General features: G+C 48.6%; 1 protein-coding gene across 1 annotated transcript in view; it reads left to right on the plus strand.

Moving 5' to 3' along the window:
- The window catches only part of OTOG (otogelin), a 72,678-nt gene that overhangs the window by 24,837 nt on the left and 34,747 nt on the right, over positions 1-13,094 (plus strand). The window contains exons 23-26 of the mRNA XM_054725353.1: positions 408-561; positions 9,388-9,495; positions 10,725-10,863; positions 12,727-12,861. Of these exons, the coding sequence (XP_054581328.1) occupies positions 408-561; positions 9,388-9,495; positions 10,725-10,863; positions 12,727-12,861 (536 nt within the window). The remainder of the gene's footprint in view (positions 1-407; positions 562-9,387; positions 9,496-10,724; positions 10,864-12,726; positions 12,862-13,094) is intronic.

Genomic DNA, 13,094 nt, shown 5'->3' on the forward strand with positions numbered 1-13,094 from the left:
AAGCAGAAGTGTTTCTCTCCATTACATGGGGATATGGGGGTAAGAATACCTCACAGAGCTGTTACAGGATTAAATAAGAAAACACATGTGAAGTCGGGGAGCAGTGCCTGGTGGGGAGGACATGTTCGGTAGCTGGGGCTGGTAGCTGAGGAGGTTGTCCTGCTGTGGGACACCCCACATCCCTCCTCTCCACGTGGGATGTGCACATGGGAACCCAAGAAACGTCCAGAAGCAACCAGGACACCAAAAAGCATCAGGGCCCATCTCTCCCTGCATCTCCCAGATGCCGGGTCCCCTCATCTCCCTGGCCAACCCTGCCGCCCAGGACCCCACCCCCAGGCCCGGGTGTTCCAAGCATCTTGCTGAGTGCCCGCGCTCCTTCCAGCACCCACCCTCTCCTCTTTCAGCCGCTGCCTGCCCAGCGGGCCAGGTCTTCGTGAACTGCAGTGACCTGCACACCGACCCCGAGCTGAGCAGAGAGAGGACGTGCGAGCAGCAGCTGCTGAACCTGAGCGTGCCTGCCCGGGGCCCCTGCCTCTCAGGCTGCGCCTGTCCCCAAGGGTAGGTATCTGTGTTGCCATGGTCTCCCACTTGGCGACCGTGAGGTGGAATGAGGGTCAGGGAAAACCTCACACAGCCTTGCAGGCAGACACTAGCGCAGGGCTGGCCTGTGACAACATAATGGCCAGTGAGGGGTGTGAGAGAGGGCAGGAGCGTGTGGGGTGGAGTGTATCTGTCCCTGCTTATTACCAACAGGCAACCTTGGATAAGGAAGGGGCCTGGCCTCTCTGAGGCTCAGTTTTACATCTGTGAAATGGGAATAATAGTAAGACCAGGTTATTGTGAGGATTAAACAAGGTCCTGAAGTTGAAGCGCTGAGTGGGGTGTGGCAGGCTCTAGAGCAGGGGTCCTCAAACATTTTAAACAGGGGGCCAGTTCACTGTCCCTCAGACCGTTGGAGGGCCGGACTATAGTTTAAAAAAAAACTATGAACAAATTCCTATGCACACTGCACATATCTTATTTTGAAGTAAAAAAAACAAAACGGCAAAAACACCCGCATGTGGCCCGCGGGCCGTAATTTGAGCTCGCCTGCTCTAGAGGTCCAGTGGGTTCAAGGCCGTGAGAGAGTAAACCCTTGTTTCAGCTCCCAACCTCTTTCCCTGAACAGAGGTCTGAACAGAGCCCTCTGGTGACAGTCTGGTGCCCCTATAATCCTCGCAAAAGCAAGGCCCACTCAGTGTCCCTCAGGCGGCATTAAAGCTGTGAGATCCATACGAGGTGGGTTTTGTGGGTTGCCCGTGGGTGCTCTGTACACAGGTGGCTGCAGGGGCCCTGTACCCAGCTCTGCCAGTTCTCATTCCTGATGCTGGTCTTGCTTCAGGTCTGAGCTAAGAAGACAGATGGTGCCATGACTTGGCATTGCAGGGCTATGTCCTTCAGCCTGTGCAGAGGTCAGTGGTCAGCTGGGAGTCGTGGGCCAGGCCTGGCAGCCAAGGGAAGTGAGAGGGGGGGTGGTCTGGACTTCTAGGGTGGGAAAGGGAAGAGGTAGTCATTTGGAGCTTTACTGGTTATGAAACACTTGGATATTACCATCCCATTCAATCTCAGAGCATCCCTCAAAGAAAGGAAGGAAGGATCATTATTCCCATTTTGCAGACGAAGAAACTGAGGCCAGGGGCAGGATGGAGGGAAATGGTCTGCCATGGGAGCCAGGACTCAAAGCCCGCGGTGCTTACTCTAAAGCCTGCCCATTGGTTAGAGCGCTGATTCCATGAGGCCCAAGGCCTGGTCCCCTACACAGAGGTCACAGTGTGGGTGATGAGCCTGCCCCTTCCTAGGCAAGGGCACCCACAAGAAGCCTCGTGAGATCTCAAGAACCTGCACAGGATCCTAGGCCAACTGCCACCTGCTGTCACTCGGGCCCCAGAGGAGCTCGCAAAGGGTGTCTGTCACTGAAGGCCTCTGTGGCACTGTCCTGGTGTGCCCCGGACAGGGAGAGCCAGGGCCTCTGGGGTCAGGAGCAGAGGGTCAGTCACTGCCCAGCACGGTGGCAAGGCCCCAGAGGGAAGGTGGACCTGGGAGGGTTGGACTGGAATGGAGACTTGGCTCGGTTCTGCCAGTGACTCATCACGTGACCTCTCTCAACACGTGATCCTCGTCTGTAAAATGAGGGTTGAGAGCTCCCTCCCGGAGGAGCCTGGGGAATGGAGGATTCAGAGAGACCCCTCTCGTGAAGGGGCTTTGGGGTTCTCTAGGGATGTATGTGCTCCTCAAATATTAATGTGCTCACGAATCTCCACCAGAGACTGCATTTCCAACCAGCTCCCCGGAGACGCTGTGCTGCTGGTCTGGGGACCTCGCTTTGAACGGCAAGGGTCTAACGCCCTGGCCAACACGCGGGACTCATTTAACCCCGAAGAGCTCAGAAGCCAGAGGGGGTTCCCTTTTCAATCCCAGGCTCCAAAGGAGAAGAGAGGATGGGCTGGGTGACCTTGGACAAGTTACCTGGCCACTCGGGCATCAGCTTTCTTGTCTGTAAGGCCCCGCTGGCTGCTGGCAGGACCCGCCTGAGCGGGCAGTTCCCAAATCCTCCTGCCCTGCTCCCGGCCGTTCACAGGCCAATCCAGGTCCCGGTGCTGTGCCAAGAACACCACCGTCGGAGGGCTTCATGTTTGTCGTTAGCTCTGTGACGTCACGTGATTCTTCTGAGCCTGGGTTGGCTCCTCTGTGAATTGCGGGTAGTAGCACCCCCTGTGCAGGGTTCTGGTGAGATTTAAGTGAGACACAGGCTGCAGGGAGCCGGCGCTGCTCTGCGGTGCTCCATGAAGACACGTCCTCTTCCCCTGTTCACTGTTCAACCCCATCACCTCCGGGGTATTTGCCCCAGTGGCTCATGTACCGCATCAAATGCCCGTGAGGAGCTCACACACCTCCCACGGGGGCTTCTCAAGGGGAAATTATTACCATCTCAACTTGTAAACAAAGGGCAGGCATTTCCTGGCCTCGTGGAGCGTCCTCCTGGGATTTGGGATAAGGTTCCCAATGATGCCCAAGTACCATCCTAACAACCCCTGTTGGGGACCCTCTGGGCCCCTTGGCCCCATGCCTCTCTCCATAGTGTTTCTAAGAACCTCTGGATGCTGTGTATTGCTGCAAAGGACCTGGCCACTGCAGGGGCCACGGAGGCCAGCTGTGGCACTCCAAGGGGCCTGGGCCGCTAGGCTGTCTAGCACAGTGGTGGTGTACTATCTCACCACCTCGTGGGGGAGTTAACCCTGAACCTCAGTTTCCTCATCTTATAGTGGCGCAGAGTAGGCACTCAATGTGAGCAGACAGCGTTGTCTTCTTTCATTTGGATCCCATGCACTTGCAGTTGTCCCCCGAGGAGGCCTTGAAATAAGAGGGTCCTTTAACCACTAAGGAAAGGGCGCTCCACAGATTGAGGGCACCTGGAGGACAGAGGCCAAAGCTCCAAGTCTTTGCATACTCCTCTCTGTGGTGGGCACGAAGCAGGTGCTCAGGGATGTAGGCAGGCCTGCAGAGGGCAGGAGGGAGCAATGGATGGTGGGTGGCAGGGAAGACCTCTGAGGAAGCATCTAGAGCCGGGGCCTGGGGCTGAAGGTGGAAGGCAATGAGCCAGCCCACTGCTGGTGTCTGATGCAATTACGGGGCAAGAAAACAATATTACTGTGTCCATACCCGGCGCTAGGCAGGGTGCCCAGGTCTATAATTACATTCTCATAATGACCTTGGGAGGAAGGTGTCATTATTTTCGTTTTACACATAAATATACAGACGCTTAGAAAGGTGGCTTCAAGGAAAACGTAATGGATTGAGCACAAGCCTTTTCCCCTGCTTCCTCCCACAATCGCAACGAGATGCTGGTAATGGAGTAAATTATAAATCCCCAGCGACAAGGAGAACAGCAGTGGGGTGACAGTGGCACCAGATGGGTCAATCGTTTTTGAAGGAGGAATGAGCTGGGTGTGTGGAAACTGACCTTGAGAGCAGAGGTTGGCAGCTGATGCCTGGGCACCCAGGACAGCAACCTACTTCCTGTCGACAACGTTAGGACAGGAGGCTCCGGGAATCCCAGAAGGTGGGGTGGCGGCAGGGAGACAGGCAAATGAGTCGCAAGTCAGGAGCAGTTAAACCACTGGCCACCTTCCCACCCCCCGCGGGTCCTGAGACTGCCCTAGTGCCACCCAGCAGGGGAGAGGTAGTAAGAGTTTCCAGAGAAACCAAATCTGAGGCTTTGATCTTAGGGGGACAAGGAGGGATGAGAGATGGAGTGAAAACTGGGAGATCAGATCGAAGGAAAACCTACTGGGTCCCCCGCCCTCTTCCCCAGCCTGGTTCCCAGGTCGGTGGCATCAAAGCTTTAGCCTCCCAGGCCAGAGATGAAAGAGAATTCTTCTCTCTACAATTGGCCGGGGCGAAAGAAAACAAACTAACAAAAGAAACTGGCCTTTGGGGGATTCCCCAAGAAAATGGTGGGTCCCCCTTAAATATGGAGGTTCCAGTCAGCCTTTGGTGCCTCACTATTGTTTTTTTTTTCTTTTAACTTTTAAAAACTTAGGCATACTTTATATGTAATAAAAATGCACAGGTTCTAAGTATACAGCTGTGCTAAGCTTTGACAAATCTATATCCTCTTGTAACCCACACCCCTCCCAAACTATAGACACTCCTGTCACTTTAAAAAATTCCCTGCCTTTTCCCAGGTGGTTCCTCCCACCCCGTTCGCCATGGTCTTCATTTCGGCGTAGATGGACTCTGGCTGTTCTAGGTGTTCACGACGTGGAATCATACAGCATGACACCTGTCTTCCTTTCCTGGGCGTATGTTTTCGAGGCTGATCCACATGGCTACACTTTCCCGTCGTTTGTTTATTTTTATTGCTCAGCAGTATTCCATTGTATGAATATACAGTAATTCATTCATCCACTCAGTGTTGATGGCTGTTTGGGTTGTTTCCAGTTTGGGGCTATTTTGAATAAGGCTGCTCTGTCTTTCTCTTGGATGAGCAGGTCGGCATGGAATTGGGCCCTAAGGTAGCTTTATTGTGTAATTAGATGAGAAACTTCCAAATACTTTTCCAAGGCGCTGGGACAATCGTACACTCACTGCAGGAGAGTGCTGGCCGCAGCACCTCCTCACTAACACTTGGCGTTTTCTGACTTTTTATTTCTTGTTATTTCAGTGAGAACATAGTCATCGCTCAACACAGTTTTAATTTGTGTTTCCCTAGTGACTAACGATGAGTCCTTTTTCGTGAGCTTTTTGTACATCTTCCTTTGTGAAGTGTCCATTCAAAGTGTCCATTCCCGGAGCCTCCTGTCCTAAGGCTGACTGGAACCTCCTTTTGCCCATTTTTCATTTGGTCAATTTTTAACATGGAGTTGTAGACGTTCTTTATATATTGTGGACTGAAGCCCCTTGTCCAACATAGGTATTGCAAATATTTCCTTCCAGCCTGTGGTTTGCCTGTTTATTTACGTAATGTGTTTCATATGTCTAAAGACTTCTAATGAGCAGAAGTTTTAAATTTGGGTGACGCCTAATTTGTCATTTCTTTCTCTAGGATTAGTGCTGTCTGTGTCCTAAGAAATCTCTGCCAACTCCAAGGTTGCAAAGACATTCTCCTATGTTTCCTTCTAGGAGCTTTACAATTTTAGCTCTTACATCTGGGTCTGTAGGCTATCTAAAGTTATTATATTTTGTATATGTTGCAAAATGGAGTCAAGTTTTATTTTACTTATTCTCTGATGGATATCTAGTGGTTCTAGCCTCATTTAAAAAAAATAAGACTTTTCTCTCCTTATTGAATTGTTTTGGCACCTTTGTAAAAAAAAAAAAAATCAATGGACGGTAGAAACGTGGGTCTATTTCAGGACTCTCTGTTTGGTCTCATTGATCTATTTTTCTATCTTTAGGCCAATATCACACTGTCTTGATTTCTAAAGCGTTATAGGAAGCCTTAAAATCAGAAAGTGATAGTGCTCCAACTTTGTTGCTTTTCAAAGTCTTTTTGACCCTGCTAGGTCTTTGCATTTCCATGTAAATTTAGGATCAGCTTGTTGATTTCTACCAAAGAGCCTCTGGGATTTTGTTTAAATCTGTAGATCAATTTGGGGAGAACTGGCACCGTCACACTCGTGAGTCTTTCAGTGCACAAACATGGTGTTATCAATTCATCTATGGAGTCTTTTTTCATCTCTCTCAGCCATGCTTCAGTTTTCACATAAAGGTTTTTGCACATTTGTTACTGAACTTATTCATAAGCATTTGTTGTTTTTGTTGTGCATTGCATCTAAGTTGTTGACTTTATTGGCTTGACACTGTATAAATATTGCCTTATTTTCCTTTTAATATCTGTAGGGTATGCAGTGCTGTCTCCTCTTTGTTCCTGATATTGGTATTTGAAGATTTTATTTATTTACTAGAGGCCTGGTGCATGGATTTGTGCACCAGTAGAGTCCCTCAGCCTGGCCTGTGGGGATCGGGCTGAAACTGGCTCTCCGACATCCCCCGAGGGGTCTCAGATTGCGAGAGGGTGGTTCTCAGGTGACACCCCCCGAAATTGGACTCCCTCCTCTCTGGTTCCAGGTGCATCACCCAAGAACCACAGCTGCCAAGTCACCGCAGCTTAGCAGCTCCAGCTTTGAGCATCTGCACCCTGGTGGTCAGTGCATGTCATAGCTACCAGTTGGAGTGTCTGCCCCCTGTTGGTCATTGCACATCATAGCTACCAGTCGGCTAGTCGAATGGTCAACCAGTTGCTTAGGCTTTTAGACTAGATGCCTGGTGCACGAAATTCGTGCGGGGGGTGTGTGTCCCTCAGGCCATCCTGCACCCTCTCCAATCTGGGACCCCTCAAGGGATGTCTGACTGCCCATTTAGGCCTGATCCCAGTGGGCAGTCAGACATCCCTCTCACAGTCCAGGACTGCTGGCTCCCAACTGCTTGCCAGCCTGCCTGCCTGATTGCCCCTAACTACTTCTGCCTGCCAGCCTGATCGACACCTGACTGCTCCCCTGCCAGCCCGATTGCCCCTAACTGCCCTCCCCTGCTGGCCTGGTCACCCCTAACTGCCCTCCCCTGTCAGCCTAGTTGCCCCTAGCTATCCTTCCCTGAAGGCCTGGTCTCCCCCAACTGCCCTCCCCTGAAGGCCTGGTTCCCCCCAACTGCCTTCCCCTGCTGGCCTGGTCCCTCCAACTGCCCTCCCCTGCAGGCCTGATTGCCCCCAACTGCCCTCCCCTGCTGGCTTGATCACCCCTAACTGCCCTCCCCTGCCAGCCTGGTCACCCCTAACTGCCCTCCCCTGCATGCCTGGTTACCCCCAACTGCCCTCCTCTGCAGGCCTGGTCCTTCCCAACTGCCCTCCCCTGCTGGCCTCGTCCCTCCCAACTGCCCTCCCCTGCTGGCCATCTTGTGTCCACATGGGGGTGGCCAGCTTGTGTGTTGGAATGATGGTCAATTTGCATATTACTCTTTTATTAGATAGGATTTGTTTTTTGCTATCCAGTCTAACCAGAGCATTGCCAATGTTATTGATCTTGTCCAATAACCAACTTCTGGTTTTATTGATTTTCTGTTTTCTATTTTAATTCTGCTCTTATCTTTATTATTTCCTTCTTACTACTTACTTTGAATTTAATTTGGGTTTATTTTCTAATTTAGACATTTTATTGCAATTCCTTCTTATTTTCTAATATAAGTATTTAAAGCTAAAAATTTCCCTGTAAGCACTGCTTTAGCTGCACTCTACTAATTGGGATACAATGTGTTTTTATCTTTTTGGTAATATTTTATCGTTTCCTCCTTGATTCATGGTTTATTTAGAAATGCTACTAAATTTTGGAATATTTGGAGATTTCCTTATATCTGTTTGTTCCTGGTTTCTAATTTAATTTCATGGTAGTTAGAAAATATTCTTTGTATAATTTCAAGTCTTTGAAATTTTTTTATGGTATAGAATATTGTTGTCTTGGTGAGCTTTCCATGTATGCTTGAAAACAATGTGCATTCTTCTATTATTGGATAGAGAGTTCTTTAATTATCAACTAAGTAGAGAGCATTGTTAGACTTATTTAAATCTTTTATATCTCTGATGATTTTTTTTTCTACCATAAATGGAGTGGAGTGTTGGAATCTCCAACTATAACTATGGATTTGTCTCTTTCACCTGTTAGTTCTGTGAGTTTTTCTTCTGTTTTGTTTGTTTTTGTTTGTTTTTTAGGCTTTGTTACTTAGTGCATGCTATTGAGGATTGTTATGCTCTCTTGATAAATTGACTCTTTTACTGTCATGAAATAGCCCTCTTTATTACTGTTAATGCTACTTGTCTTGAAGTCTACTTTGTCTGATGTTAATATAGCCATTCCATCTTTCTTACAACTGGACTTTGCATGGTATTTCCCCCACCATTTACTCTTACCTTATCTGTGCCTTTATATTTCAATTGTGTCTTTTGTAAACAGAATATAATTGGGTATTGCTTTTTTAGCTGATGTTACAGTTTATCCCTTTTAATTGGAGGATTTATACATTTGCATTTAATGTAATTTGACTAGATTCAATACTACCATCTAGTTATTATCTGTTCTGTTGTTCTTTGTTTATTTTATTCTTCTGCCTTCTTTTAGGTTAACTATTTTCCAGTATTCTATTTTATCTCCTTTATTAATTTTAAACTACATATCTTGGCATTTTTGCAGTATTTCTAGAGATTATATGTATCTTTCACTTATCAATTTACCACAAATTAATATTTTTCCACTCTATGTAGAATATTTGCAACAATGTACTTTCATTTACTTCCTTCTCATTCTTATTATTGTCATACATTTACTTTTATATGTTATAAACCCCACAATTCATTGACATGAATCTTGCTCTCAATGCTGTTATCTCTTAAAGAAATTAAGAAATAATTTTTTATGTTTACCAACATATTTTCCATTTTTTTCAAGCTTCTCATTCCTTCACGTGGAGCTGCGTTTCCATCTTCCTGAAAAACTCCATTTACCATTTCTTTTAGTGCAGGTCTACTGGTTGCTCCATGAGCAATGTGGTCTGTTTATTAGTCTACAGCTGGTGCTGAGGGGCAACTGGCATCCAGCCTGGTTGGGGGATGTGGCTGGTAGGGCTTAGCCTTGCTTCCTGATGGATGGCAGAGCGGGGCCAACTCTGTGTCTGGTGTTTCCAGTTACCACGGTACCTCTGAATCCCACTGGGCAGGAAGGTAGTGGGTACATGGCCAGTCTCTTTAGGGTAAATGCTGAGAGCCACCCCAGGATATCCACGTGGTTATGAGGTCCTCCCAAGATAGCAGAAATGGGAGGGTGCTCTCCTGACCACCTGCTTGCTGTGTCCCTACAGCCTCCTCAGACACGGGGATGCATGTTTCCTGCCAGAGGAGTGCCCTTGCACTTGGAAGGGGAAGGAGTATTTCCCGGGGGACCAGGTCATGTCTCCCTGCCACACCTGGTAAGTGAGGGCCCCATCCGGACTCTAGCTTTTTCTGGGGGTGGGGTGGGGGGTAGATATGGGATGCAGGATCATGAGCACAATCCAGCATTCCCCTTCCATACTCATGTTGTAGGGGTTTTGCCTCCATATACAAGAGTATGCATAGAAAGAATTTTAGGGGTGTTTTTGTGAGTACTTACATGAATGTGATTTGTTCAGACATGTATATAAATGTATACACGCGTATCTGTAAACATGATGATGTGTTTGCATATTTATATAAATGCATAAGTGTGGGCAGAAATCCAAAACGCATAGAGTGTATATATGAATGTGTATGTAAGTGCATGTATATGAACAGGTGGGCATTCATAAACTTGAATATATTAGTGAATATATACAATTATGGATTTGTATATGTATACAGGTATGTTTATATATACATGAGCATATGCATTCTCACAATCAATGAGGCCTCTCAACAGGCTGGGCAGCTTCTACTGCGGCCACCTCTGCCAGGTGCCTCAGAGGCTCCAGCCCGGGCTTTCCAGGGCTCCGAGAGGCCTGGTGCTCCTCCAGCCTTCGATGTATCTGCAGGATGGAAGCAGCCCTGCCACGCCCCAGGGGTCCAGGGGACAGCTCAGGGGCCCCTAAGCCCTGGCTTCTGCCACTCTCTGGCCAATGACCAAAGCATATCAGCTAGAGCAGTGGGGCTAAGATGGGGAGGGGAAGGAGACAGGACCAGGATGCCTCAGCTCATTCCAATGGAGCCTCCCACCCAGTGGAACCCATGTCCTGTCCTAGTCCCACATCACATTCCAGTGACTGTCCAAAGGGGTCAGGCTGGGTACAAGAACCTGGGTAAAGTGGCTTTGGGTCAGGCCGGGGGCCCTGACCCCTGACTTGGTGTTTCAGAGATGAATGTGTTCTGTACGAGCCCTTCCCAGCCCCTCAGCTCTCCTGAACTTTGTCTCTTGTAGGCTGAGGAGCGTCTCCTAGACTCAGGTTTCCTCTCACCCTAATGAGTGTGTGCACATGTGAGTGTGCACAGGCTGTGTGCTCCAAGGGCGGTGTCTCCTACATAAAAGGACCCACAATCCCACCCTCCAGGCTTCTGAGGGAGGCCGATGATGCTTGTTGATCCCCGGCCCAGGGGCACACAGTGAGAGCTCAGTAGGCAATGTCTCCATCAAGGATATTCGGGGGTGGGGGTACCCTGCCAGCTGCTCCGGGTGCATGTGTTTCAGCGTGTGCCAGCAAGGCTCCTTCCAGTGTGCCCTCCATCCCTGTGCCGCCACCTGCACGGCCTATGGCGACCGGCATTACCGCACGTTTGACGGGCTCCCGTTTGACTTCGTGGGCGCATGCAAGGTGCACCTGGTCAAGGTGAGCTCCTGGATGCGTCTGCCCGGCTGGCTCCATGAGGACCCAGGGTAGCTGAGGCTGCAGACCTGTCAGGGCCTGGTGATGCTCTCTCTGGACTCCAGTGTGATGCTAATTGGGTGGTGGTGGTCGGCGGGGAGGGGCGGGGTGTGGATCTAAGTCCTGGGGTGCAGATATTCAGAGGCGGAAAGAAATGTTGAGGAGCAAGCCAGAGGCTGGACAGAGCTCACCAGTCATAAAATGCTCCACTGCCTGTTCACTCACCATTATATCCTTGTCCCATTGGGTCCCCATGTTCTTCTGTCTATAGTAAGAGCTAGTGCTTTTTGAGCTTTTGTTATGTGCATGGTGGTCTACTGAGCAATGTTTATGGATAATTTTACTTCATTCTGATAGCAGCCCTATGGGGTCATTATTGACCCCCATGCTATACTAGTAGATGTAGCAAAGGGGGCTTCGAAAGGTTAGGTCTGTTGCCCAAGGTCACACTGCCAGGCAGTGGCAGAGCTGGGTCAGGTTTGAACTAAGAAGTCTGACTGGAGAGTTGGTGCTTAAGGAGTCACGTGGAGGAAGAGGAATGGCGATGGGGCGGGGCACAGTGGAAGCAGGATCCCTTCCAGCAGGAGGAAAATGTACCAGCAGGGTAGGTGGGAGGGTGCCAGAGACACACCAGGGGACCTTGGCTTTGCTAAGAGCCAGTCTATTTCATTAACTCTCTCTATATAAAAGAGTAATATGCAAATTGACCAAATGGCAGAACAACCAGAACGACTGCTTGACCAGTCGCTATGAGGCGCACTGACCACCTCTTGGTCCCTTCCCCTGCCTGCCAGGCTCCAATCCCCCAGTGGCGAACAGGGAACCGGGGGATGGGTGGCAGTGGGGGGCAGGGCTGACTGCTGGCAGCTGGGGAAGATGGCCCTGATCACAGGCCAGGCCTAGGGGCCATACCTGCACACATTTCGTGTGCTGGGCCTCTAGTATAATAATAATAAACCTTTTATGGAATGAGTCCTATCTATGGAGCACATACTTTCAAAGCTACACAGACCCCATTTTATATTTTAAATTTCAAAGCTAATATATGCCCGTCACTAACATTTAAAATAACATCATAGCACATATTAAAAACAAATATTCCTCCTCATATATTTTCTGTTCTCATTCCCTGTTCCTAACAGGTGTTTTCATCACACACACACACGCACATACACACACTTTGTTTCGTTTATATGGATAAGTTTCTACAATTTGCTTTTTTCCACTTAACAGTATACCTTGAACGTTAGCTCATATAGTCAGCGCATACTTTTTTCTTTCTTCTTCCTGTTGAATTCTGCAGAGAATTCTGCTCTAGTTCGTTTTATTATTCCCTCATTGATGGATATTTAGGCTGTTGCCAATATTTAAATGCACAATGAGTACTTTTGTGAAAGTATCTCTAGACTTTTAGAAGTGAAAGTGCTATAAGAAGTATGTACATGTAAAATATTGCTTAATGTCTATAAATTGCCCTCCAGAAAGGCTTACACTGCCACCTACCATTATCACTATATGTGAGACAGTGTCCCTTCCCCTACACACCTATCATCCTATCATTCATTCATTCATTCATTCATTCATTCTTCCATTCATTCACCCATCAGATACCTTTTGGAGAGTCATTACATGCTAAACACTGCACTAGGTGCCCCCTAAAGGAAACCGAGCTTCAGAAAACTGAAGGAGGTTGCCCAAAGTCACACAGCTAGTAAGAAGTAGAAGTGAGTGGAAAACCACTTCAGAGTTCGTGTCCCTCTACCCTTGTGCCCCTCAGCAGACCCCTTCTCTCGCTGGTTTCACCAAACTAATTTGTTTTCTCCTCAGAGCACATCAAACGTCAGCTTCTCTGTGATTGTAGAAAATGTAAACTGCTACAGCTCTGGCATCATCTGCAGGAAATTTATTTCCATCAACGTTGGGAACTCACTCATCATCTTTGATGACGACTCAGGAAATCCCGTAAGGCCCGGTGCAGGTGAAGGTGGTAGGGACACTTGGCAGGTTAACAGGGGCCGAGGGCAGAAGAGGGCTAAGGACTAGTTTCTTTACCACAGCAATTTCTCTGGGAGCCCTGGAATCAGCAGCTCAGATTGAATACCTTGGCCAGGGTCAGGAGCACAGAGATCAATGTCAAGGTGTGAGGGAGGCATAAAAGTTGGTGGGGTCCTGGGGCTGGTCAGTGACTTGTAGCC

This window comes from Eptesicus fuscus, chromosome 13, assembly GCF_027574615.1.
Source record: "Eptesicus fuscus isolate TK198812 chromosome 13, DD_ASM_mEF_20220401, whole genome shotgun sequence".
NCBI classification, from domain to species: Eukaryota; Metazoa; Chordata; class Mammalia; order Chiroptera; family Vespertilionidae; genus Eptesicus; species Eptesicus fuscus.